The sequence below is a fragment of the Emydura macquarii genome, unplaced genomic scaffold (assembly GCF_026122565.2).
Source record: "Emydura macquarii macquarii isolate MOO-44397 ecotype Brisbane River unplaced genomic scaffold, CSIRO-AGI_Emac_v2 contig_374, whole genome shotgun sequence".
In the NCBI taxonomy this organism is placed as follows: Eukaryota; Metazoa; Chordata; order Testudines; family Chelidae; genus Emydura; species Emydura macquarii.
This window is the reverse complement of record NW_027130511.1, coordinates 6624467-6652333: the sequence shown is the minus strand read 5'-3', so window position 1 is coordinate 6652333 and position 27867 is coordinate 6624467. Positions and strand designations below refer to the sequence as shown.

The 27867-nt window shown below is 46.0% G+C and overlaps 1 protein-coding gene and 1 long non-coding RNA gene across 6 annotated transcripts in view; one reads left to right on the top strand and one right to left on the bottom strand.

Moving 5' to 3' along the window:
* The window catches only part of ESRRB (estrogen related receptor beta), a 157419-nt gene extending 149096 nt beyond the window's left edge, over nt 1-8323 (top strand). For all 4 annotated transcript variants that reach the window (XM_067532795.1, XM_067532786.1, XM_067532804.1 and 1 more), the window contains one exon: nt 4033-8323. In XM_067532795.1, the coding sequence (XP_067388896.1) occupies nt 4033-4277 (245 nt within the window). In that variant the 3' untranslated portion in view covers nt 4278-8323. The remainder of the gene's footprint in view (nt 1-4032) is intronic.
* Nucleotides 3450-27867, bottom strand: part of LOC137143178 (uncharacterized) — a 180645-nt gene continuing 156227 nt past the window's right edge. Inside the window, exons 3-4 of one of the 2 annotated variants that reach the window (XR_010917117.1) lie at nt 5490-5621; nt 3450-3752 (exon numbers count right to left, since the gene is read on the bottom strand). This is a non-coding gene — a long non-coding RNA (uncharacterized lncRNA). Of the gene's footprint in view, nt 3753-5489; nt 5622-26076; nt 26288-27867 lie in introns of those variants that run through there. The other variant, XR_010917118.1, reaches the window with a different exon arrangement.

Below are 27867 nucleotides of genomic sequence, written 5' to 3'. Positions count from 1 at the left end.
GCAGACCAAACTGGATGAGCAAGGGTAATGTGGAGCTGATATAGTGGCAGGATGGCTAATGGGAATGAGGATATGGAAGTAGAAATTACTATATCCCAGGTGGAAGTCAAACAGCTTAATGGGACAAATGAGGGGGCCTGGATAATCTCCATCCAAGAATATTGAAGGAATTGGCATATGAAATTGCAAAATCACTAGCAAAGATTTTTAATAAATCTGTTAACTTTGGGTGGGGGGTCATACCCCATGACTGAAGAACTGCAAATATTTTTAGGCAAGGAGAAAAAAAGTGATCTGGGAAACCACAGGCCCATTAATTTGACCTCAATAGGGTGCAAGTTCTTGGAACAAATTTTGAAAGAGAAAGTCGTTAAGGACATAGAGGTAAATGGTAATTTGGGTAAAATACAACATGGTTTTACAAAAGGTAGATGATGCCAGATGAACCTCATTTCTTTCTTGGAGAAGATAATTGATTTTTTTAGACAAAGGCAAAGCAGTAGATGTAATCTACTGGATTTCAGTAAGGCACTTGGTACAGTTCCAGAGATTCATTTAAACTCCACTAGTGAGGGGCTCTCTGCAGTTTAGCCCCAAGCCCTAGTTAGTAAGGGTGTCTCATCCCATCTATACCTTATCCCTTTATACCCTGCAGCCGCTCATAGTGCTGAGGTGATTTGAGCCCAGTTCTGCAGCAAGGGTTGAACTGTGCAGCACATTCTGTGATGGTGGAACGTGGAGAGCCCTGCTCCGAAGGAGCCCCACAGTGCCATCTCAAACCAAACTTTTGTTGTTAGGAGAGGCAACAGGGCCTGTCTTCAGCCACTTTATTGACAGGCTGGCTGTCCATTATCACATGTGCATGCTGTCCCCCAGCCAGGGAATTCTGCAGAAGTGCAGGCATGGCTTCTGCTGAATGCACTCAGCACAGGTTAGGAGGGAGTCCTTAGATTACCAGGCCGTATGCCCCTCTGGGCCACAGCCTGGCAGCCTCCCTGGTGCTCTGGCAGCTGTAAAAATTCATAGCCATTGATTTTGTAATTAAGTTTATCAATGCCATCAACACTGGCTTGCTGATGGATTGCTGGCAACGTAATCCTGCAATGTTATTTTATTATTTGCAGTCAGCTGCGGATTTGGGGTTCTTCTCAGGATAGAAAAGGGCAATAGACAGAGTGGGCGTGGGGTGCGACTCGGTCTTTATAAAAGAAACAGAGAGAGAGAGGAAACTGGACATACACTGCTATTGGGGCTCTTCAGCCTTTAAAAATCAGATGGCAAAAAGCAGCACAGTTACAGTGGCTCACCCATCACGCAGCAGCACCACCACTCCAAGAGCAGTTGGTATATAAGGCACTGCCAGGGACATGCATATACCTGATCCACTGTCCTGAAGGGAATGACCACAGGATGTGTGCGCAAGTGCTTAGAGCTAGTGATAGGGAGTCAGGGCTGGTGTTCTCATTTGAAGCTGACTCGCTGCACCTTTGAACAAGTCACTTAGCTGCTCTGTGCCTCAGTTTCCCCACCTGTAACCCATCTCCCTCTCAGCAGGGGTTGAGGCTTATCTGCAAAGCACATTGAGACCCCCAGCCCAAGAAAGGGAAAGTACTAGTGTTAACCAGTCACCTCAAGGGCAAAAGCATATACTAAAGCGTGGTGTTAGCAGCTGCCCATGTCCCTCAGATGGTCTGTGGGGCTGCAGCCCAGCCACTCCAATCACACTGCTCAGCAATCAGGGGTGGAGCCACAAAGCAGCTGTAGAGAGAGGATGGGTTAAAAGTCAGTCCGTGACCCTCTGCTCCACCACCTCCTGAGCTGGGTGGGGCCCTGCCAGTACTCCAGGAAGTGGACCAGTAAGCATGCTCACGAGGCACTTGGCCACCTAGAAAAAGCCCTATTCACACCGAGCTACAGCACCACTGTGATCTCCACAGCCCCTCGCAGTGGCATACCGTGGGTCCAGAGGGCCAAGCCTGCATTTGCACCCACCTCTCGTGCCCCCCCCCTCAGGGCAGGAGGGGTCCCAGCGCACCCCAGATGCCTCGGGGAGGGGGGGGTCTGTAACTGTGGGGTTGGGACACAAGGCCTGGGGGGTAGGGGGGGAGCCAAAATGCAGGCTTGGCTCTACCTCCACGCACTTACCCGCCACTCGATGCGTAGGAGGCGGGGGAGCACTGGAGGGGCCAGCACGCCATTCCTCCCCCGTTGCACATTGTGAAGGGCTGGTCCAGTGTCCCCTGCAGGTCGGTGGCTGGGGGCTGGGCCCCCCACTCTCTCCCTCGATATGCCACTGGGCCCTCGTGTTACACTGGTCCCATGGGCCACCCTGCAGTAGCCTCAGAGACTGCGCTCTCCCTCCCCAGAACGACAGGTCCTGTGTATAGCTGCCCCTGATTCTATGTCAGTGGTGTCACTTTTTTGTGCTCCAAGCGCTCTTCCCCTTTGAGTGGGGAGGCTGAAGCAGGCAATGCTCCCTCCTTGCCAGGTCCCAGAGGTGCTACAGTGGTACCCACTGCATGAGGGCTAGGCCAGGGCTCTGGGAACAGCAGGGGTAGTTTATATTTCACTGACAGACATTATTATGGTGCTGCCAGCACCGGTGCTTAATTGGTGCCAGGGCCTGCAGTTCATAGCCCAGGCACCTTTGCGCGCCCAGCCAGCCACCGTTGCTCTCCGGCCACTCATCTTGAACCCTGGCACCTTTCATAACAAATTAAGCACTGTCCAGCACCCACTGTGGTATATTGATGCAATACAGTGTGTGCCCCCCCCAGTCACCTCACAGAGGACGTTACTGTGCTCAAGGCACACGCGAGGTAGTAGATGGGGGACAATAGGGTTGCTGTTGATTATGGATGGCTGTGTGTTGCTGCTTGGAATTCATTGCACTGAGGCAGACATCCCAGTAGACGGGTTTGATGCTGATTAAAGGTCTCTGTGTGTGTGGGGGGGAGGGGGGATGTAGGATGGGGTGAAGGAGAAAGCAGGTTCCAGGCTTTGCCAGGGAGGGAAGGAAGCGATCGGCCCCTCCAAGCAAAGCTGAGGGAATCATCAAGGAAAGAGGGAGACAACCTACAAAGACACTGCATAGGGCCTGCACTGGGGCAGCTTGGCCAAAGCCAATCTCTCCCCCTTTTGTTGCTTGGCCCTGCCTTTTTGTTTGTCAGCATGGCAACTCCTGGGGCTCAGCAGCCACTAGGCAGGCAGTGGTTGTATCACCACCTGCTGACACTTCCTTGGTGGTACTTAAGGGCAGCATGAATGGCCTGTATGCTCTGTTTGTGGCAGAGCATGGACCTAGTCTGCAGAAATCGGGGGGGGAGGGGGCCCAGCCTTGCCCAGACCTCCTCACTCTGATGGGTGAGTGCAAATAACTTTGAAAGACAAGCGCCAAAAACATTCTGGCAGCTGCGGTTTATCTTAAACTACAGATAAACAAAGGCCAACTAAGGTATCATGGGCAACAAACCTGGACACGTGGCCAGGGGCAGCCTGGCTGGGACCGAGTGGGGCTCTTCTGTCCCACTACCACCTCATGCAGCTACAGAGTAATCCGTTCATACTGATGACACTCTACGGAAGTGTTAATTACACCGAGTGAGTCCGTTCCTGATCGATGGCCCAGCAGCAGCCCCTCACACTTCACGCCACTCCCCCTCAGGAACACAGAGGGCTGGAAGCCATGTGAATAGCCAAGTACCCATCCTAAGCCCAAGCCAGCTTCATTCTTCCACAGAGGCCTTGCCCACCTGTAGAAGCAGTATGGTTAGAATGCAATTCAGCAGCCACCCTTCGCAACCCTACGGCCCCTGAGCACCCACTGCCACTGCGCCGCAAAGCCCGGCACACTGAGCCGGACTAGTGGCACGCCCTCACCGCTCCCAGCAGCAGCCCAGCTCACATAGGCCCTGGTGCTTCTGACACATGAGCTATTTTCCAGAAGCCGCAGCATTGACAAAACCTTAGCTTCAGATTCAAAATGCATTTCTGGTTTTTGAAGGTTACTCTTTGCTACCCTCCCTCCCCCAGATTCCATGCACATAGAGGACATGGAGGCAGTGCAGAAACTCCAGGATCTTCTCCATGAAGCCCTGCAGGACTACGAGCTGAGTCAGCGCCACGAGGAGCCGCGGCGGGCGGGCAAGCTGCTGCTGACCTTGCCCCTCCTGCGGCAGACGGCTGCCAAAGCTGTGCAGCACTTCTACAGCATCAAACTGCAGGGCAAGGTCCCCATGCACAAACTCTTCCTAGAAATGCTAGAGGCCAAGGTCTGATGGCCCCGGTGCCAGCCTGCAGCAGCCGGGGAGCAAACTAGAAACAAAACGGAGACACAGAGCAATCCAAACAGCAGCAATGGTCGGCTTTTATCTCCACTCATTTATTATGGAAGAATTATTTAATGTCCAGCTGTCGGCCTGCTTGCCTGCCTGCCTGCAGAATCTCGTGTACTGAGGGGAAGGCTCTTGTAATCAGTCACCTGTTTCTGTTTTTGTTTTCTCTGTAGGACGTACCAGAGCGTGCTCTTGCACTTGCAGAGGGGGCTGGAGGGAATGGTGGCCCCTGAGCAGTTATGCTCTCTGCCCTCTCCAGGGCAGCCTGTTCCCCAGCTCCCTCCACCCACTCTGGAGGGGGCATGGGGATTGAAGCAGGACCGAGGAAGAATAGAGGCAATAGACTTTGTCTGCTGGTGTTGTGAAGAGGGAGGCAGAGAGGGCGACTCCTGTTGTTTGTCACCTTGTTCCAGCTCACAGGCCCATGGGGCAGGTGCTTGTGTGGAGAAGAGCCTCATGGGACCTCTTCACTCCAAAACATTGCCTCCTACACTCCTCTGGCTTCACGTAACACGTGTACATACAGCTCCCCCTTCCTATTGGGAAAAATGCTCCTGCCAATGTAAGATATTCTGCAATCTTGTACAGTGCATCATTACACCTGGCTCTTCCACTCCCGGGGCCATCCCACATTCCCACGGGCGAGGCACGTGGCAGGATACGTGTCTCAGGGAGCACGACTCTCCTCTCTTGAAGGGATGAGCCGACATTTTGCTCCGGTGCTGGATTCACATGATAGTCTCTGCATCCTCACACATGGTGCTAATTAAAATCCCTCCACCATTCTCACCCTGCAGTGCATCAAATCTGCCTCGTCAACTCGGAAATAGCCCTTGCCCCATTCATGTGACACAAATACCTGTCTGCAATAACTGGGCCCAATTGTAAATACCTCCCTCCCACAACCAGGGCATTGCCCATCCAACTTTGAGCGAATGGCTGTTTGCCGTCAGAGATGCTTAGACTTAACTCCACACCCAAGTTGGGAACAAAGGGAATTGTCTTTTGGAAAAAATACATACCCCAGGCCTGGGAAGCTGCTAGTTGGTGCCAACTTGAAACACACTCAGATGGAGTCATTTAATCCCTGACTCCTACGTACCATTTGCCACGTCCCTGGTATCCCCGCCACCCTGAAAATAATAAACGACCCACCTCAGCCTGACCTATGACCTAGTGAGGCCTCATGGGGCTGGCTCCAGAAGAAAGTATTTCTTTTCAGGAAACTTCCATGGGGAAGGTGTGTGCGCCTCGCTTCCAGGGGCTGTCCCACTCCCCATTGGGTGTCTGAAAAAAACAAGGGAAGGCAATTCAGTGACTCTCTCTTCTAGGCACTTGTTCAAAGCCAACCTGACTCAGTAATGGCTGTGGCACCAGAGCAGTGGCTTGGGGCTGGGGGGAAAAGTCTTGATTAACTTGTGCATCCTAAAACTACCAGCACCACTGGCACTACTTGACCCCTTGCTGGCAGTCTCAGGAGAAAGCCTATAAACTGAGAGAGCAGGTCACCCCCTAGAAGTGGTACCTCTGAGGCCAGGGTTAGGCACATCAGTAGGGTGGAGCTTGATCTCCATGAGAGCAGAAGGCAGCAGTGTTCAGGGCTGTCATTCACACTTTCACCAGTGCTGCACGCTTTCCATTTCTGGATCAACCCCATTAAAGAGCAGACACAACAACCCAATAAGAGATGTGTACAGGTGGGAGAGGTGACACCCACCTCCTCAAGGCCAAGAATGGACAGGAGGCTTGTGCTTTGAACAGACTCCAGTGCGGCTCACCAGCCACTCGGGAGATAGAGACTATTGCTTGTATAAAACAGCCCCATAATGCTCCGTGATGCTGAGGGGGTGTTGGGAAACGTGTTGCCAGCCTGTAGCTATCTCTGAGCACGTGTTGTACCTTGGCAGCTGTGTCTGACTGTGTAGCATCCGGTAATTTTACTCACAAGCTGGGCAAGGCTCGCCTAAGCACTACAGCCAACACCCTGGATTCACTGCCTGTCAATGCCGCTTCCACCCTGAGCACCGCAGCCAGCTGCATTGACCCCTGTTCTCAGGGGCACGACCAGGCCTCTTTCCTGTGCAGAGCACACTGGTGCACACCTGGATGTATAGGCCACAGCCATAGGTCCCTGGCAGGAGTCTTGGCTCTTTGTTGCAAAAAGGGCTCTTCCCACACGGCTACTGGTGGGACAGGTTTTGACTCGCTAAGGGGAGGCTGAGCCCCACAGGAGGAGAAAGACGAGAGGAAGGAGGGTGCTGCTGAATCTAGTTCCCATCCCACTGAGGCTGCTGGCTAGCTCAGATTGTGAATACTTTAGTGATGTGATTCCTGTAGCAATAGGGGAGTGTGATGCTCTTGAAGGTGCTTTCTCCGGGTACTGCCGCGCGCTTCACCCCCCTCCCCCCAACATGCTACCAGTGGAGATAAGCAGAGCATAAAGGAGGTTGAATGTGAGAACTCTGCCCTGGGAGGAGCTGCAGGATCCTGTTTCTCCATTTTATCTGCATAACCTTTGTGCCCATCAGGTCACCTCACCCCCAGACCTTGGACCAAGCCATATAAGCATCTCTATGGGCTGGAAAAACCAATCAATGTATTAATGAATCGCTTTTCCTCTAAACAAGGAGTGTGATCTCTCCCCAGGAACTGCAAAGGAACTCAGGCCTGGAACAAATTCCAACAGCCCTGCACCTCCTTTAACTAGGAAACAAGGTCAGAGCTCTTTAGCCCTTGAGATAGTCCTAGGAAACCTACGCCCAGGCTTATTCTAACCAGCCAATGTATCCCCACGCCAGCAGCACTCAGAGACTATTGGGGATGGGAAACCCAGGAGAGTGAGACATTGGCGTTTGGTTTATGGGCTTGTCACACTTCAGCCCTCTGACACTTTGAGATAGACTGTGGGGATGCAGTGACTGCTCAGGCTATTGTATGCGCCGCAACGTCTCACTCACATGGTCTGGGCTGTAGCAATCTCGCCTTTATTAGGGAAGAGGTTCTAGGACAGATTCCCTGGGATCCCTGTAGAGAATTCATACCTAATGTAAGAGTCACTGACACAGTCCTGGATTACTGTAACTTCGCCTGGTGTAGGAGATCTAAAGCTTGGGCTACACGTGGTTACTGACCACCTGAGATTAGTTTAAAACAAGACACAGAGGTAAGTGCCTCAACAAGTGTGCAAAAGCATGCAGCTGAGTCCAGCATTCATTCACCCTAAAAAGAGAACTCTATCACACAGCTCCTGGTCGCGACCATGCCGCTCACACAGCAAAACTTTGCATATGCAGCTAAACTAAACAGCTGCCAGCTGCTACACAAGGTAGCCCTACTAAAGAGGGGACAACACCTCTTAAACAGTTACATTCCTCTTGGCAAACAGGTCTCTGGCCTCTAGTGCAAAACACATTTCACAGGGATCAATTCAGATAAAGGGTGAAACACTGCATGGAACTATGTTTCTGGGAAAACATGGGCATTACCTTACAGTGAAACTGTGAAGAAACATGGAACCACAACCTGACAGTATAGTTCATACCAAATAGGGGGCATTATTCTCTGTCCATAACCTGACGGCATCATAATTTTTGAACTATTACAAACATATTTTAAAATCATGCTGCACCAGAAACATGCAAGCAACTATTAAAGGAAAAGTCACTGAGATAGACCCCAGAATGTAATTGGTTGAGCCTTTTATTTATTTATTTTTGGTCAACCAGAGCTGAGAAAGAGCTTCCACCTTGTAGCCATATGCTACGACCAGACACAACGTCAAAGGCCACCTCCTTTCAGTGGCTGGGTTATATGGGGAAGCCGGAGAGAGAGAGAGAGGCTGTGAGAATGATGCAGGGAGTTATAGTCAGTGCAATAAACAGTATCTATTTTACTCAACTATTATCTGCTCCTGAAAAACTGTTCAATAAATAAATTGTATTCTTGTGGTACAGGGCATTTCAAACAAGACAAGAAATAAAACACAGACATGTACAAACTAACCCAGACAAGGTGCTATTTATTGGGTTTCTGAAACGCTCCCCACTGAGGGCAGGTGGTGTTTTGCTGTGTGCTGCAGGGTAACCCTGCCCATTTCACTTTGTACCGAGCACTATGATAAAGTATTTAGAAAATCCTGCCCTATGAGGAAAAGTTAAAACAAAACTGGGCCCGTTTAATCTTGAGAAAAGAAGATTATGGGGGCAACCTGATAACAGTCTTCAAACATGTGAAGGGCTATTATACAAGGACTGTGATCAATTGTTCTCCAGGTCCACTGAAGGTAGGTCAAGTAGTAATGGGCTTAATCTGCAGCAAGGGAGATTTAGTAGGAAAAAACCTAACTATAAATGTAGTTAAGCACTGGAAAAGGCTTCCAAAGGAGGCTGTGGAATCCCCCTCGTTGGAAGTTTTTAAGAACAAGTTGTCCAAACCCGTTGGGATGGTCTAGGTTTGCTTGGGCCTACCATAGTGCAGGGGGCTGAACTTGCTGACTTCTTGGGGTTCCCGCCAGCCCCACATTTCTGTGATTGTGACAAATTCTCTTGATACCAGGTAAATAAACCTAGCAGTTAGCTGACTTGCTGGGAAATGGTGATGTAGGCACTGTACTTTGGCAGGATCCATCCCTGTTTTTGCACCTTTGTCCCTGCAGCCTGAGCTCCACTTTCATAGGGCACAAAAATAAGCAAGTGATGAAGAAGCCTGTAGCTGTTCCAGTGAAACAGCGAGACTCTAATCTTAAAATACACAATAGGCCTAAACCCAGCCGTGACATACAGGATGATGTAAGTTGCATACAGCTCTAAGTTGCTCAGAAAATGAATGTGAGCAGTCACTTAGTGTAACTTGCCCTGATCTGGCATTCACAGGATGTGCAAAGTACATCTCACACACCGAGCAGGTGGAGGAAGTGTGGTTCACTGAGTGAGGCGGAGAAATGGGAGTCGACAAACCTGAGTTCCTCTACCCCCAGCACTGGGACCCGGGGCCTGTCAATTCCCCTCTCTGTGTTATCCACTCCATGCTGAGTGCCATATACAACTTGTGCGGTGTGATACTCAAAGGGTGACATTCAGCAGCACTGGGGGCCAGCTCTGTAGCTCCTCCTCCTAGTCCCCCAGGACCAACATGGCACCTGGAGTCAGGCACATAAGGGTACGTTGACACGGCAGCTGAGTGCAAGCCTCAGCATAGGTAGATGGACTCGAGCTAGCATGACAAACAGCAGCTCACTCTCAAGCCCACCTGACCCTGTATCTGAGCTCTGGCGGCTAGTTCCAGTCTCTGCTGGAGCTGCAACGTCCACATTGCTATTCTCAAAGCCCTTGCTCAAGCCTCACTAGTGCGAGTCTGTTGACCTGGGCTGGGAGGCTCGCTCCCTGCTGCAGTGTAGACATACTCCATGAGGCCTCTCTGCCTTCACAAGGCTGGCCCGTAATCCACAGAGAGGAGGAAGAGGAGGAGGCGGAGGAGAAGACGACACTTTTGGTGGCTAGGGGAGGAAGGGGGCAGGCTCTGAACAGGATTAGTGCTGAAAGAAGGTGACCGAGGTTGATCAGACGAGTACTGAGAGTAAACCCAGATCCCTCACCTAGTCATGCTGTGCCAGGCTCTGCCACACCCCGAAATCAATCCCTCTTTCAAACTCTATCCCCCCCGCCCTCCCATGGGTGATCTCTGCATCCCCTCATTACCCTGTGGGCAGGGAATAGCTCCTGTTTCCCACCCCGTGCTCAGTGGGAAGTCAATACGTGTGTCTCACTGTTGAGTGCACGATCAGACGTGGAAGTGCACTGATCTTAGTGGATGTGCCTGCTGAGTGCCAGCCTGAGAGATGAAAAGCCCTGTGTCACTATTATTTATTTTAGAAGGGTGACAGGAGTGGGGCAATACATCAGGAAGAGCAGTTACAGGGAGGGTGCAATGTAAAGCAGCCCTTGCTGCTGCCGTCGCACAGCATAATTCACACTAATTCGACCAGAAGTCTCCCAACTGTGGGGCGCACCCCTCTAAGAGGCTGGGGAGGAACATTCGGGGAGCACAGGAGGGTCCAGGCCAGCCCCCATGGAGTGCAGGGAGGAAGTGCCACCCAGCTCTGCTCTGGCCCGAGCTCTGCTCCTGTCCTGCCCCTCCAGTCATGGCCGCAGCCCCACTCCCAGCCTTGGCCCCATTGCAGTCCCCTGACTGTGGCCCCATTCCTAGCTCGGGAGGTGGTGGTGGAGCACAGACGATGGTGAGGGTGGGGATCACTGGGTAAAAGGTTTGGAGACCACTACATGAGACTCTATGTACTCAAGCAATGGAAACAACAGGACATTTAAGCCCATTTTCTGAGCAGTTTACTGTACCTCACATATAAAACTTGCACCATTCTTTCCCGCTACTGTATTTGGTCCATAGGCTTTTCCATAGGTCCCAGTTTCTATAAGATCAGCCATATAGGTTAAATATAGTGCCTGGATGTGTTAAATTGGACTTTTCAGAAAGGTAATGGAGTCAGGGTTCTGGGGAATTGCCCATGTGACAGCTACAGCTGTCTAATTCATGGAGATCATGGAGAAGTTTATGGGGGTTCAGTACCTTCAGACACTCAACATCCTCAGAGCTTTTTGTAAAGAGTAAGGGCTGATCCAGACAGGGAGTTACTTATTCCTAATTAACTCCCTGGGTAGATGATCTTAGGACTTGTCTACATGGCAAGTTCCTGTGTGGCACGCCATGGTGTGACTCTGTAGTGCACCAGCTTGCCATGTAGTAACATCCCATGTCGACCTTACTACCAATGAAGAGCAGCGTGCTAAGCACACTCTGGGACTTTCCCCATACTGTAGCAGTGTCCACATGGAACATTACTGCATGGCAAGACGGTGCACTGGAGCTTCACACAGTGGCCTGTCATATGGTAACTTGCCATGTGAACAACCCTCATAGCATCCAAAGAGGGTGTAAATCAGGAAGAGCTATTCCACTTTAAATTTACACCCTATCTTAATCTGAATTAACTTCCCTTTGTAGACAAGCCCTAAAGTGCCAACTGTTCCATTATTTTTAAAGTGGCAACATCCTTCTCTAAATTTGCTGGTCACTCCTGCTCTCTACAACCGCAGATTTCAGCCTTTATCCACTATTGTTCAACCAGTGAGAAATGGCACTTTCCAAGGCAAAACACAGCGTGAGACTATAACAGAAGATCCACTAAATGTGTGGGATTGAGAATAAATCCCAAACACTGTTGGCAAATAATGAGGAAAACCTGAGGCCCCAAATTTAAAATCTTCATGGAACAGCACCAAAGGAAGTGCTACAGAAAGAACACTTAGTTTCTAAGAAAGGCTTAGTGGGTTTCTTGCTGTGCCAGACATATGTATTTTTAAACAGCCACCCTGCCTCACTGGTGCATCCCTCATTTGTATGTACTGTATATCTGTCCATATGTGTATGTTCATAAAGCCCCTAATGTTAAAAATTTCCTTAGTGGTGTCTCCTGGCTACATGTACCCTAAAATATAACAAACAAAAATGTGATGGGCATTATCTTTAAATATTTTTTCAACACAGCTAAGCTACCGCACAAAGTTTCAAAGCAAATATTTGGCCACCTACTGAAAACCTCAATGTTAAACTGTGTTCTTCAGTAACAGTAAATGACAGAGTTGTGACTCACTCCACACACTGTGTCCAAACGCTTCATCGTCCAAGGAAATTCTCTCCCGTTGCCAGTGATCTGTAAATGACACCATCCAAACAACTAGAAAACTAGCCCTGGGGAATAAACTGAAACCCAGTTACTGGGATGGGAGGGAGAAACCTACCAGTAAACTAGGGGTGGCTAAGAGATGTTGACAAACAAGATCATCTATATGGTGGCTTTAATGAAACACAATGGGCATGATCCAGAGGCCTGGGCAGCCAGAGGAGAGATTTCCATCGACTGTAAACATCTTTAAATCAGGCCCAGTGTGATTGTGGTCTTTATATGCAGTTAGCTCACAGAGCAGGGAGGGGATATTTATTTGCTTCCCACTGGGCTCTGGTGAAACCAAACCAAACCTAGAAGACAGCGTTCAGTTGACTCATAGACTCTAAGTTCAGAAGGGACCTTCGGGATCATCCTGTAGTCTGACCTCCCGCACATTGCAGGCCATGGAACCTCTCCCACCCACTTCTGAAATAGACCCCAACACCTCTGACTGAGTTACTGAAGTCCTCAAATCATGGTTTAAAGACTTCAGGTTACAGAGAACTCACTATTTACGCTACTGTAGTTTAAACCTGCAAGTGACCCGAGAGTCTCTGCCAATCTGACCTGCGGGGAAATTCCTTCCCAACGCCAAATATGGGAATCAGTTAGACCTTGAGCATGTGGGCAAGACCCACCAGGCTGATACCTGGGAAATAATTCTCTGTAATAACTCAGAGCTCTCCCCATCTCATGTCCCGTCTCCAGCCGCTGGGGATTTTTACCACTGGCAGTCGCCAATGAGCCACATACCATCCCCTCCATTAACTTATCAAGCTCAGTTTTGAAGCCAGAACTAGGAGCTCCAACACTAGCGTGGCATGAAGGCACTCAGCAGCTCCCATTGTGACCCCCCCGGTCAGATTTCCAGAGGAGCTCAGCATCCAAAGTACTGAGCTCTTTTGCAAATCTGATCACTTTGTATGTGCCTAAATGGGAGCTGAGCGCTTGAAAAACTGACCCAAATGGATGGTGTTGAGCAATGAGCACATATGAATACCTGGTCCATAATGGCCCCTTAGAGACCACTTTAATGTTGAGGATTGCCAGGATGCAGGACTTTCCAGCCCCACCTCTTCATGGTCCCAGTATATCCTCTATTCTGAATATGTGTTAGGAAAATGAATGGTGCAGAGCCAATTGCCAGATGCTTTGCACTGTCTGAGCTAGGTACTTTACAGACAGGTATGAAAACAAGGTCCCTCCCCAGAAGAGTTTACAGAGAAGATAGATATTTTAGTCATTCTTTCGTGCACAGTATTGTATGCAGTTAGCATGAATCTTCAAAGCAGTTTACAGACAAGAAATAATTAATACCCTGCTTAGATTGGTGATTTTTTTCTCATTTAAAGGAACAGTAAAGAAAGAAACTTTAAAGAAACTCCTTCCTTTTTTAACCACTTAGCCCTTGTCTTAATAGATTCCTTTTCCACCTGAAACTGACAGAATTATAAATGCACCTTGCCCTTTAGCTGGTAATTTCTCTTTACTACATTATAAATGAAATGTTTTGGAAATGCCAAGTTTTTAAAGTATTTATTGATGCTGCTGTCTCTCTCGTAAACTCTATTTTTTTTTTATTAGAAATCTCACTTTTTGTAAATTCCAGAATCAAAATTCTCTTTTCCAAAACATTTGCAATTAAAACATTTATCTTTTTACAACATAATCTCTGAGCCAAATGCATTAATGGAATGACTGGAGATACATGTGGGATGTATCTAGCACTCTGATTTCAATGAATTGGCATTACATTTTCAATAAGCTTTATCATACATGCCCAACATGGCTACAAGTGTAGAGTAATAAAGGTAGAGCAATGATCAGATAAGCAGAACCTAAAATAGAGCAAACGGAAACCAATTTACCTACATTGCCAGGAAATCAACACAAAATCAGGCCTGGATTTAATAGATCAGTTAAACCCAAACCATATAAATCATGTTTTTGAGGAGGTTTAATTTACACCACCTGTCAATTAAATTGATTGCAATACATAGGTTATGAATGCTCTTATTGAGATGAGAAATATTATATTTGGAAGGAAAACAATCCATCTGAAGCAAAATTATAATCACCTCCAATAATTACATTTTCAGAGTTGTAAAATTCATTTCCACTGCAACACTGAAATCAGTCAACTCTGCACATAATTTTCTAATACCATTTACAGTATTAAACCCAGACTCATTAACCAAAACATAAACAACCATTTTACCAGCAGTTAATGCCACTGCTAAACAATGATCCCCTGGATCTGATTTAAAAGACAATGTAATCTCACCGGAATACAATGACCAACCCTGCTGAGCAAATGTAATCAGGGCTAAAAAGCAATGATTTATCTCCCATTGGTTTCTTCAGAGCTTGAAAACATTCTCCCCCCCCAAAAAAAAAAAAAAAAAAGCACAAAACCCACACATGACTATACAGTGGGAGTAATTCTATTCCCAGCTCTCTCATTATCTCTCTGTGCTTCAGGCCTGGTCTACACTGGAGAGTTTTGTCGACAAAACAGTGCTGGTGTACACAATGCAATCATCCCCTGCTGATAAAACTGCCCTGTTTTTTCAACAAAATAAAACCACCTCCAGGAGAGATGTAGGGCTTTTATTGGCTTAGTTAGGGGACACAGTGTCAATGTATACACTTAGTCTCCTTACATGGTGGTGGGGCTGCCATTCTTGTCAATTTCACCTGAAACTGACAAAAAGAAACCAAGCCCCAGCTGCTCCAAGCCCCAGCTGGGGCCAGCCTGCACCTTCTCCCACCACTCACCACAGGGGTGGCCTTGTCAATTTCATGACTGAGCTGTGAAATTGACATGGTTGTTGGCTCCTGCAGCTGTACCCTCCTGGCAGGGAGGGGAGAAGCCCTGGACAGTTTCTCCACAAGCTCCTGCTGTGAGTGGGGCTGAATGGGGCAGCCTTGTCAATTTCATGGCTGAGCCATGAGATTGACAAGGCTGCAGCAGGTGGGGGAAAGAGGGAGGCAATAAGCTGGGGCAGCTGGACCACACTCCCCAGGGGTGAGAAGCCTCGGGCTGCTTCCCTTTGGGAACAGGAGTGGGGAAGGCCCTGGAGGCTTCCCCTGGTTCCTGGTGGGGAATGGGGCTGGCTCCTGGCAGGGAACAGGAAGGGGAGCCTGCCTGGAACCAGCCTGTGGGCCTCCCGGCAGGGAGCTGAGACAGAGGGCTCTGAGCTCCCCACACTGCCCCTCTTAGGTAAGTGGAAGTGCTGGTGAGGGGACACATCACCTACCCAAGGAGTCAAAAGTCAATATATGTTATGTGAACTTATTTTTTTATTGTAACAAGGCCTCAGTTTTTCAGTGGGGGATAATACTAGGCAATAGAGGTGTTACAACCCTGCATGAGTTCCCCCTGGTGGATGCTCACCAGGATGGATCCCCTGTGCCCTCAGGCTTGCTAGGGGTGGGCAGAGTCTAAGAACTGGCTCTGGGCCTCTAGGCACATTCTTAAGATGCAGATCCTTTCGCTAGCTCCCCTTCTGAGGTATGGGACTCTGCAGTCCAACTGTCTAGGGCCTGAAACTAGTAACAGCTTTCCCACGTCTCCCTAATGGATACAGTATTTTGTTCTATCAGAGTTTCACTGAAGCTGTGGACACTCTGGAATGCTATTTGACCCTTTGGGGCTACATGACAATTAAAGCTAGTTACACACAGACTTTGCACAGGAATTTCTAAACCCATCACACTTTACTCATGGACAAGCACAAAAGATATACAGATCTATGGAAAAACAACAAAACCTGCATGGAAATCCCTGATTCAGCTTCCTTGCAGCTACAGGTGAGGGGTGATAAGGATTTGGTCAGATACGGAAGATGAGGATTAGGTCAGTGTTTTTCAGGGTTCCAGGACCTTCCTATCTTTATCATCATCTTCCTCACTCTGCCCAGACTTGATGCCTTCTGGCGTCTCTGGGCAACAGCTAGGTCATTATTCTAGAGGCAAGGGTGCCATTTAAGGGGTGGGGAGGCTTCTCCCCCTCCCCGAGTTTCAGCACATGTCCCAGCCCCAAGTGGGAGCTCTTAACTGCAGCACAGTCTGAGTATGAAATGTGAGTTCTGCAGAGGAGAGGTGCTTCTCCCAACTTGTGCCTCTGGGGCACGGAATCAGCATTTTGTTTATAAACAGAGACAGGGTGATTAAGATAAAAAAGGGCTGGTAATTAAATCAAGGATCTGGAAGTCATTAGATGAGCCTCTAAAACAGGAATCCCTCTGGGGGAGGGATTTGAAGACAGAACACAGGGGACTCAGAAGAAATACAGCCAAGGTTACATTCAGAAAAGAGAGATATGTGAAGAGGATAGGTGAAAACAAAGGGCCAAAACCAAGGGAAGGGATAGCATGTGGCACCATCATTGCAGTATCTGAGTAACTCACAATATATCATCTATTTCTCCTCATAGGCCGTCTGTGAGGTACAGCACTGCTGTTATCCCCATTGTACATATGGCACACTGAGGCAAGAGAGACTAAGGGCCAAATTTGTAAAGGTATTTAGGCACCTAGTGAGATTTTCAAAAGCACTTAGAAGGTTAGGTGCTTTGTAAACCCCACTAGATGCCTGACTGCATCTTCGGGTGCCCAAAAACCTCTGAAACTCTCTCCCTAAGGCACTGGCCTGAGATCATACAGGATGTTCAGAGGGGGAAGTAGAACCCAGGTGTCTGAGGGCTAGCTCCCTATCCACTGGACCAGCCTATCTCTCTGCTGCATGCTGCAAAAAAAGAGGAGTCTGATACATGGGAGCAAAACCAAGACGACCAGTTCTCCGAGACTCCAGCAAATGGCAACTGGGAAGGACGTCCTGGTTGGCAGCATGAAAAGCAGCACAGAGGTCAGGAAGGATGAAGAAAGAGAGAGAATGAGAGTTAGATGAGAGGAGATCACTTAACCCCCAAAGAGTGGCAAGCTCTGCCCCAGGCTGGGCTATAGAGCAATGGCTGCTGTACAATTTTACATTTTAACTGAAAGCCATTTTGTTTTGTCATTTTTTGTTCTGAGTTTGAGAAAAGGAAGGAATGAGAAAGTGTTGTATGAGTATCAGATGTTTTTATGCCTCAAATTCTTAATATTTCAGCTGTATTCAGGCCAATAAAGTTTGCAGATGACACAAAGTTGGGAAGTATTGCCAATACAAGGAAGGATAGGGATGTCATACAGGAAAATCTGGATGACCTTGTAAACTGGAGTAATAGAAATAGGATGAAATTTAATAGTGGAAAGTGCAAGGTCATGCATTTAGGGACTAACAACAAGAATTTCTGTTATAAATTGGGGACGCATCAGCTGGAAGTGACAGAGGAGGAGAAGGACCTGGGCGTATTGGCTGATCACAGGTTGACTATGAGCCACCAATGTGATGTGGCCGTGAAAAAAGCTAATGCAGTCCTTGGATGCATCAGACGAGGTATTTCCAGTAGAGATAGGGAGGTGTTAGTACCATTATACAAGGCGCTGGTGAGACCTCATCTGGAATACTGTGTGCAGTTCTGGTCCCCCATGTTTAAGAAAGATGAATTGAAACTTGAACAGTTGCAGAGAAGCACTACTAGGATGATCCATGGAATGGAAAACCTGCCTATGAGAGGAGACTCAAAGAGCTTGGCTTATTTAGCCTAACCAAAAGAAGGTTGAGGGGAGATATGATTGCTCTCTATAAATACATCAGAGGGATAAATACCAGGGAGGGAGAGGAATTATTTAAGTTCAGTGCCAACGTGGACACACAATGTGGACAAACTAATGGATATAAATTGGCCATCAGGAAGTTTACACTTGAAATTAGACACAGGTTTCTAACCATCAGAGGAGTGACGCTCTGGAATAGCCTTCCAAGGGGAGCAATGGGGGCAAAAAACCTAGCTGGCTTGAAAACTGAGCTTGATAAATTTATGGAGGGGATGGTATGATGAGACAACCTAGTTTGGCAATTGACTGATCTTTGATTACTGAGGGTAGATATGCCAATGGCCTGTGATGGGATGTTTGATGAAGTGGGTTCTGAGTTATTACAGAGAATTATTTCCTGGGTGTCTGGCTGGTGAGTCTTGCCCCCATGCTCAGGGTTTAACTGATCACCATATTTGGGGTCAGAAAGGAATTTTCCCCCAGGGCAGATTGGCAAAGGCTCTGGGGATTTTTCACTTTCCTCTGTAGCATGGGGCACAGCTCACTTGCTGGTGGATTCTCTGTACCTTAAAGTCTTTAAACCATGATTTGAGGACTTTAATAACTCAGTCATAAGTTAGAGGTTTATTACAGGAGTGGGTGGGTGCGGTTCTGTGGCCTGCATTGTACAGGAAGTCAGCCTAGATGATCATATTGGTCCCTTCTGAACTTAGAGTCTATAAGTCTATAATTCCAGAACAAAGAACAGAAATTGCATCCACAGCGTCCATAAAGTTGACTAATATTGTCATGATCTGTATTATTCACTGGGCACCATCTATGTACTCAGCAATGATCAGCATATGCCAGAAAACAGTCCCTGAGCCAATGCATATAAAATGTGTAGCCATGGATAAGATGGCTCAGATATTTAAGTATGAAGTGTATTGTTATTGAGCACGTTAATATCTCTGAGCGGAGGTGCTGACGGCACTAGAAGTTTTACCTGATTAAGGGCTGGAAGATTTAACCTTCCAATGTTTTTCCAAGAGTAAGAGCTGCCCAAAGCTCCTGTGCCTGTTTATTTTCCTTTCCTGCTTTCTCCCGACATATCTCAAAAGACTCAATTTTTTCCTCAACTTTAAAATGTGGAGTTTTCTTGGTATTTGGTTTTAAATATTTTCCTGTGAGAACTGCAACTCAATCACTGTAGTGTTGTGTTTAAGAGTCTTTTGGAAAGTAACTAGCCTTTAAACAGAAGTGAAAGCAGTATTGCCAACTCTACTCTCATTACTTTGTCATAAGTCTCATGGTAATTATTGTTTTCCTTTAAGCCTCAGCTTGAGGAGTCAAGTGGACACGTGATGATTTCAATCTTCATTCTTAAATTAAACATAAGTTCTTAGCCCTGGTGACTGTGGAGAAAATGTGAAAATGTGACTCCAGTGCACCCTAAAGGCTCAAAAAGCAGAAGGCAAATAAAAAAAGAACACCAAATCTACTGTTTTTACATAATCTCATGATTTTTAAGCCAATCTAATGATTTTTAGTGGGCATTTTTGAACATTTGGGGTTGGCAATACTATGAAAGTGACTTGAAAGAGTCAGTTTCACTCCTGTTTAAAGTCAGTTTTTAATCTATTATTTGTAGTACAGTAGAAACTCAGAGTTAGGAACACCAGAATTATGAACTGACCAGTCAACCACACACCTCATTTGAAGCTGGAAGTACACAATCAGGCAGCAGCAGAGACCAAAATAAATAAATAAAAGCAAATACAGTACAGAGTTGTGTTAAATGTAAATTACTAAAAAAAAGGAAGGGGAAGTTTAAAAAAAGATTTGACAAGGTAAGGGAACTGTTTCTGTGCTTGTTTCATTTAAATTAACACACAGTAAAATTTCAAAGCTGTATTAAGTCAATGTTCAATTGTAAACTTTTGAAAGAACAACTGTAACGTTTTGTTCAGAGTTACAAACATTTCAGAGTTACGAACAACCTCCATTTTCCAGGTGTTTGTAAATCTGAGGTTCTACTGTATGGTAACACCCCGTTAACCCTAGGCAGGTGCAGTATAAACTCACGGGGCCTTGCCCTAGTAGGGCATTTCCAAAAGCTAAATGATCTATTCCAAGCTTGGTGAACTGCAAAAAGTAAGTAGCCTAAATGATAGAAAGTAATCTAGATTTCTCTGAAATTGTTGTCTTCAAGAGTAAGAATATACATTAAAATTTGAAAGCTAACCAGTGTCCCTTAAATGACTTGACACAAGATGTCAGAACATGTTAGTATTAGAGCTGAATGGTTCTAATATTTATTTATTTTTCTTTCTCTATATAGGAATTAGATCGAAATTAGCTGACAGGAGCATTGTAAATTATTATCTGCAAATAACTAGAGTTTTCAGGTGGCTAACTAGTCCCTGGAATCACAGTTAAGGTTGCCCCCCAAAAAATCTGAAATGGCATCTCTTTCTAGGGGTCTTCCATTTGACCATCCAGGTTAAAATCTTTTGATTGTGGTCCATTGTCAACCCTCTGCTAACACCTCCTGGATTCCCAGTCCAAAACGGAGGGCAAAAGGCAACAGTGAAGGCATGATACAGTTTTAGAATCAAAAGGTACGGTGTTCACAAAACAAAGTGGAGTTTGCAGATTGAGACAGATACAGGCAAACATATGCTAATCTGGCACAAAAGGGTTAAGCTTTAGCAAGAAATGTAAAGTTGCCACTCATCCTGCAGGACACTATGTGGGGCTACACTTCCTGTTGAGTCTCACAGACGCACATACACAGACTGGACCCAGCTGCAGGACTGAGAGGAAGATAACAGTCAGGCCAACTCACAACTGTATCTGAGCAGTATGTAATTTAACAGTTATTTCTTGCTGGTAGTTAGATAAATCAGGTGTCCTAAAACCTGCCTCAGCTATCAATGAAAAAACACGTGGAACCAGATGTAAAAAGCATGGAATGCTGGTAAATTGCAACTAGACTGCAAATACTTAATCAAAGTAAGTGAGATGAATGTCATCAGTAAGAATGGCTGCTGTGAACCATGTGCAAGTGCAACATGTATATCTCCTTGCAGCCCTTGTAGGGGATGCTGAGGAAACCTGGAAAAGTTCAAATAGCAACTTCAGTTGTAAATGAAAGCCAGAAGGGTTGATAAAATGGAAGATAAGCCAAATGTAGTGCACTGTTTTTAATAATGGCTGTTCTGAAGTGTGGCATATCCACAATGCATTTCCATACTGAGGAAAATTAGGAAAGGAGAGGAAGTTGTGAAGAAGCAATAATAAATTTAAGAATAATTGTACCCCTAGAAAAAAAAATGTTCCCTGTGAATATTATATTTTCCAGATAATGACTCAAAAAGGCAAAGAAAATACACACCAAAAAAGGAACAAAATCAGCAATGTAGCAACTGTCAGGAGGATACTGAAGGTCAAACATTTGGGCTAACAGAAATAATAATAAGCCCACCCTCTTTGTAGAAATGTGCAGATAAAGCAGGAAAACAGATAGGCTAAAGGCAGAATGTGAGAATCCCTCAACTAAAGATGAGCTCTTCATAAACACGAGAAAGACAGATTCTGCCAACTCAAAATAATAGTTACCAAAGATATGCACAAATGGTCTACATACAAAATAGACCCAGAAGCACAAGTGAATGTAATAAACTGTAACAGAGCAATACAAAGAAAATATTTAGCTTGAAATGTCAAAGGATGAGACTGAAATCCCACAGAGAGGAACAAACGCCAAACCTCGGAGAGTGAGTCAACTGTCACTAAAGTACAAAAGCTAACCAAGGCAACAGGTTTGTTGGAATACATCAAGGACAGCAACCAGTCGGACTTGCACACATGTGACATGCTTGGCTTCGTCATGAGTGTGAATGCCACACAGACAAGTCAGAACAACAATTCTGGTAATGAGCCTGAACCAAGAAGTGCCTGTATTCCATGAAGATGTGTCCACAGGAAAGGGATGTCTCCCAGCAACAAACAAGATGCAGACAGTGTCATTTGTAGAATAGAAGAGCCAACAGATGGGGTTCGGTCCTTAGTAATTGTAGAGGGGAAAAAAAGAATACAGAATGAGGTTGTGCATTGACACCCCTAACCCACAGAAGCTGAACGCAAACACTAAACTAGAACATTTCTACATGCCTACAAAGAACTAAATATTTGCTGATGTGGCAGGAACCATGTTCTTCAGAAGATTTGCTGCACTGGCAGGGTTTTGACACATTTCCTTGGACACAGAAAGCGCCAAGATTTGCACTTTCAAAACATTCTTTGGCAGAACCTGCTTTTTGAGATTGCCTTTTAGAATACAGTCAGCAACACCAGAAGCATTTCACCACACAATGTCCCAGATGCTAGGTGGTCTCACAGGAATGAGTGTGTGTGTAGATAACCCAGCAGTTTGGTGCAGCACTTCTACTCAACATCAGGCATGAGTGGGAAAACTCCTGGGAGCTGTAAAAAATCTTAAATGGAACAGGGCTAAGAGTAAATTTCAGACAACTGAAATAATTTACTTAGAAGAGATACTGACCACAAGGGTAATGTCTGATGATTCTAAGACTCAAGTGACAAAAATATGCAGAGGCCCAAAGATTAAAAAAAAAAAGTAGAAGCAGCAAGGCATGTTGAATTATGTCAGTAAATTCACATCCAACTATACTGCTTGGGCAATTCATCTAGGAAAATTCATTCATAAACATTCAGAATGGACATGGAGGCCAAAGCATGAAATACTTAAAATATTGGAAGCCTGTACTGAACTCAGCACCAGTGCTGTTACTTTTTGCCCTACTCCACTGAAAGGAATCAAGCTCTCCACAAGATGCTTCAAAAGGAAGGTGGAGAGCTGTACTGCTACAGAGATGTGAGAATGAATGGCTGGCCATAACAGAGAGCTGTGACAGCAGCCAAGAAAATATATGTACAAATGTAAAGAGATGCTAGGCCTTGTCAATGGCTGTTTAGGGTTTCATAATTTTCTCTTTAATCCTTGCATCGCAGCTGAAACTGATCATAAAGTGGTCTAGATGAAAATTACTATAAGGTGGGTTCATAACTGATAGAAAAAACATACTCAGACAGCAGTTATCAATGGTTCACTGTCAAACTGTGAGGCCATGCCTAGTAGAGTCCCACGGGAATCTGTCTTGGGTCTGGTACTAATTCAGTAGTTTCATTAACAACTAGGATAATGGAGAGGAGAGCAAACATTGGTGGATGACATCAAGCTGGGGGGCACTGCAAGCACTTTGGAGGACAATATTAGAATTCAAAATTGCCTGAATAAACTGGAGAACTGGTCTGAAGTCAGCATGATGAAGTTCAATAAAGACAAGTGCAAAGTGCTATACTTAGAAAGGAAAAACCAAATGCACGAATATAAAATGGGAAATAACTGGGTAGGCAGCAATACTGCTGAAAAAGATATGGGGGTTATAATAGACCCCAAATTGAATGAGCCAACAATGGGATGCAATTGCAAAAAAGGCAAATGTCTTTCTGGGGTGTATTAACAGAAGTGTCATATGGAAGGGAATTGTTCTGGTGTACTCTACTTTCCATCTGTGTATTCCCAATTTAAGAGAGTGAGCTTTCACCGATTATGGCAGTACCCATGAAAGTACAAAACTAGGATTTCCTACAGTGATGAGAAGGAAACCACTGGGAAGAATTCACGAAGAGCACTTTGGGATGATAAAGTCCAAAAGAAGAGCTGGAAAAGTCCAATTCGGGTTAGAGAGAAACAGTGATATTGATGAAATGGTGAGCTAGTGTGGGACCCACCAGAAGTGCACAGATGCACAACACAAAGAACCTGATACCCAATGAACAACCAACATTTCCAGGGGACATACCTGAAACTAATTTGTTTAGCCAAGGAAAACATGACCACTTACTCATAATTAAGGCTGCGAGTCTGTCACAGAGATTGCGGAAACCACGGATTCTGCGACCTCTGTGACTTCCGCTGTTGCAACACCGGTGCGGCTGATCTCGGGCCCAAACTGGCCCCTTGGACAGCCGCACCGGCCGCTGCTGGAGTGGCCCCATGGCCAGCCACACTGGCTGCCCAAGCAGCAGCCAGTGTGACTGGCCACAGTGTCCACCCAAGCAGCGGTCCAAGGGGATCCCCAGGGAGCTATGGGGCAGCAGCGGTCCTGGAGGCAGCCTGAGCAGTGGCCAGAGCAGCAGCCCCAGAGGCCATCAGAGAGCGGAGCACAGGGGCTTCGGAGCAGCGGGCAGCCAGGGGCAAATCCGCCCCTGCCGCTGGAGCAAGGGCCAACTGTCAGCCCCTGGGGCCCCCCAAACCATGGCGCCCCGAGAGCAGCTAAGATTTAGTCAGAGGTATTTATAGTAAAAGTCTTGGACAAGTCACAGGCCACGAATTTTTGTTTATTGCCCGTGACCTGTCCATGACTTTTACTAAAAATACCCATGACTAAATCTTAGCCTTACTCAGAACGGACTGTTCTAGAACCCTCCAGAAGGATGACACTTGCAGATACCACAGCTTTAGCTGTTAAATCCACCTTTTCACATAACTTAGACCCTGTCTACACTTACCTCCGGGATTCGGTGACAGTCGATGGGAGTTACGCAAGCTATGCAAAAAACTTGCGTAACTCCTGTTGACTTCTCTGCTTCTTTTCTGTGCACTGTCTTCACTGCACTGCGCTGACGGGAACCGCGTTCCTGTCGACGCAGCGCTATGCCACTTGTGAAGGTGGTCTCAGTACGTCGATTTCTGGATCGACTGATCGGGTCTTCACTGACCACTCAGTCGATCCAGAGAAATCGATCTAACAGTGGCGACTTTGCCGCCATCAGTGTAGCCGTAGTCAGAGACTCAAAGAAACAACAGACATTTGACCACGGCTCAAGAACAGGGAATTTCTGGATTTTTCTAAAACGTATGGATTTCAGCATAAGACATCTAGCCCTAGTGACATGCAAGCAAATGGACTAGCAGAATGTAGGGTCCATCTAGTGAGAAACTTGGTCAAAGTGATGTAAGAGAAGATCCATATTTAGCATTACTCCGCTTCAGAGCAACAGCAACACTGCTGCAATGTGGAAAATCACTGGTGGAATTGCTGTAACTGACACATGAAACATACTCAGTTACCATAGATGAGACAAAAAAACTGAAGTATGACAAATAACTCTGATCTTGTCCAAGAAAATGGGCAAGGCAAAACAATTACAAGTTATAACAGAGGCATAAGTTCTTCACCACAGACTAAAAATAAAGATTAGAATGTGGAAAGATGGTTGTTGACCTGAACACGTTACAGCGATTAAAGAAATGACACCACTTTCATATTTACTGATCAAAGCAAGTGGGATTGTTTTATAAATGAATCAAACATCTGCTAAAGGTGCCCGAAAATGGGAATGTGAGAGAAAACGAGCAGTTAACAGAGAAGAATGAAAGGAAAACAGATGCAATGAAGGAATACTTCATGGATTGATCCTGTTTTGGACTAGGCGAAAGAGACCACGCTGTCTGGCAATACCACTGGCCATCATACTGCCCAGTACTGTCTCATTGTTTCCTTATGCTCCCTGTGCCTGCACCCCTCTGCTGTCTATCGTCAGTTCTTTGAGGCAGGAACTGCCTTCTTGTTGTGTTTGTACAGCACCTAGCACAGTGGTCCAGGACTGGGGCTCCTAAGCACTACTGCAATGCAAGTAAACAAACAAATAAATAAATAATGGACATGCCTAAATATACTTTGCTTTACTGCAGAACTGTAGACCTGTTGAAATGTCGCAACACACTGAGACCTCTCAAACACAAATGAAAAGATGTTAAATCACTGTATTTGTTAGAATTCGTTCACCCCAGGGATTTAGAAACCAGCTGTTCAGAAACCAGTTTTTTAAAAGGCAAGGTTTCTTATATATTAAGGTTAAGCATTAGTAGGGAGTTTAAAGTTGCGACACATCAGGCAGGACACTGTGCTGTTCCAACACACTCACAGAGACAGAGAATACAGCCAGGCTAGACTACAGCAACAGAAGTGCTGTGTTTCTAACTTACTCCTTGTTATTTAGTTAAATAGATAAGTTATTCTAAAACCTGCCTCAGTCACCAATGAAATACTGCAGCAAGAACGAATACTGTCGCCTCCTTGGTGCCACATGCACACATGGCTGGTTTCATGCACCCACCCACAGGTCACTAAAGCAGGTGCCTTTTTCACTTACTCTAGCTACTATGTTTTGGTGGCATGAATGGTTTACCTGGCAGTTCTGCAATATTCTTTTTAAAAAATCACAACAACCAAGGAAAGGAATTGCAACAGAATCTGTCTTGATCATTTATTTGACTCAATGAGATTCTGAGGTGATATCCTTGGGAGGAAGAGGCTGACACAGTTTAAAATGCTGCTGTAGGAGATGAGCAGTGTTGGATGGATGTCCTTCAGGAAGGTGTTCTGGTGACCTCCCAGTTGCGATTGAGAAATGAGATAGTCTCTCTCAGATACATCAGGTAACTGGCTACCCAGCAAATCTGGAACACACAGTGCCTCAGAAACAAAAGATAGAGGGAAAAATATGACATAATGATAGCACATAAGGGAAAAAAGGAGGCTTCAGCAGTTCCTCAGAATCTCAGCATCTCAAACTTGTCTGAGGATTCAACCCCCTTCTGAAGTTAACTCTCCATTTCTCAATGATTAATACACAGCAGATTAAAGAATATTCACCCTCTCTTGCTCTCCTTCCTACACCCACCTTCCTAACGGTGACTTTTGGGGATCACCCAGACCGGTCAGGAGTTCTGTCACCACCTGCCTTGTAACTTTGGGTGCCTTAATGTTATGTTGTTTGAGAACCAGAAGCCAGCCAACAAGCATAAGGTCTCATCCTAGCTTCCACCAGCCTAATTACTCCTTGCAGGGTGATCTCAATAGCCCTTCCAGTCCTGAGTCTCCCTAAATGCATCTACACCGAATTCTTAACTTCCAGACACTCAGACTTTTCCCTCTGGGTCATCACCCCTGAAGGCGTGAAATAGGCACCCAATTATCAGTTAACTCTGGGGGACACACTCAACGCTGTTTGCACAACAGAAACCTGATTGGGGTAAAAATAAACAAAAAGGGTATCTAATAGAAAAATCACAAATTCCAAATAGATGAAATAGTAAGGGAAAGCAAACACATACAAGTTACACAGAAAAACATAAAAAGTTGCAACCTAAAGTTTTACACTCCTACAATAGCTAAATTCCCTTTTCTAGTACCAGTTATCTATTGCCTCTGAACAGTTTCCCAGTGATCCCTCCCTCTATAAAGTTAGGAAGTTAGTAAAGTAAAGTTAGGAACTCAGGAATGGACTAATGTAAAGAAATCATTTAGCTTTACCGCAATGTCCTTCTCCTCCTCCCACTACTCTCGGCTAGTCTAGTGGAGTCCTGCTGATCCACTCTTTTGCAGGCTTCCTGCTTCTGTGATATTTTAATAATTTGTTGTTTCTTTTTATGCCTTTCACTATGTGCTCATGAAACTCCCTCTGAGTCCTCCTTAACTTCCATCATACACTAATCTAATACTGAACTAACAAAAGATGCAGATAAAAAAAGCATATCTTTATTTCTTCAAATAATATATTAATTACCATCACAAAGGATCCTGGGCCCTGTCCAAAAAAGTCAATAGCTGAAAATCAAATTATGCTCAGTGCCCTAGAGCTATCAAACCTCCAGCATCAGACCCTTCCCCTGCCTCAATCTCAATGGAAGGGAAATGGAAATTATAGGAGGTTAATTGGAGAAACTGATTCAAATAGGACTTTACCAGAAGTTCTGAAAAGAGCCCCAGAGGAGACTGTAGGAACATTTTCAGGGAAGGAGCTCCCCAGATTACAGCCTATACACTGCCTGATCCAGACGGAGCTTCAGGATGCAGAGTAAATCCAGCTGATCTGTTTCTTTGGCCGGACGCAAGGCAAGAGATGGTCCTGCAAGTGTCTCAGTCCTGGAAGCCAACTATCAATCAAATACCTAATGCCCCCCAAAAAAGTCTGCAGGACCATTTCCCCCTTCTCTCCCAAACAACATAAAAGGCCACCAAATGCCTGTCTGAATGCAACAGAACTCGACACA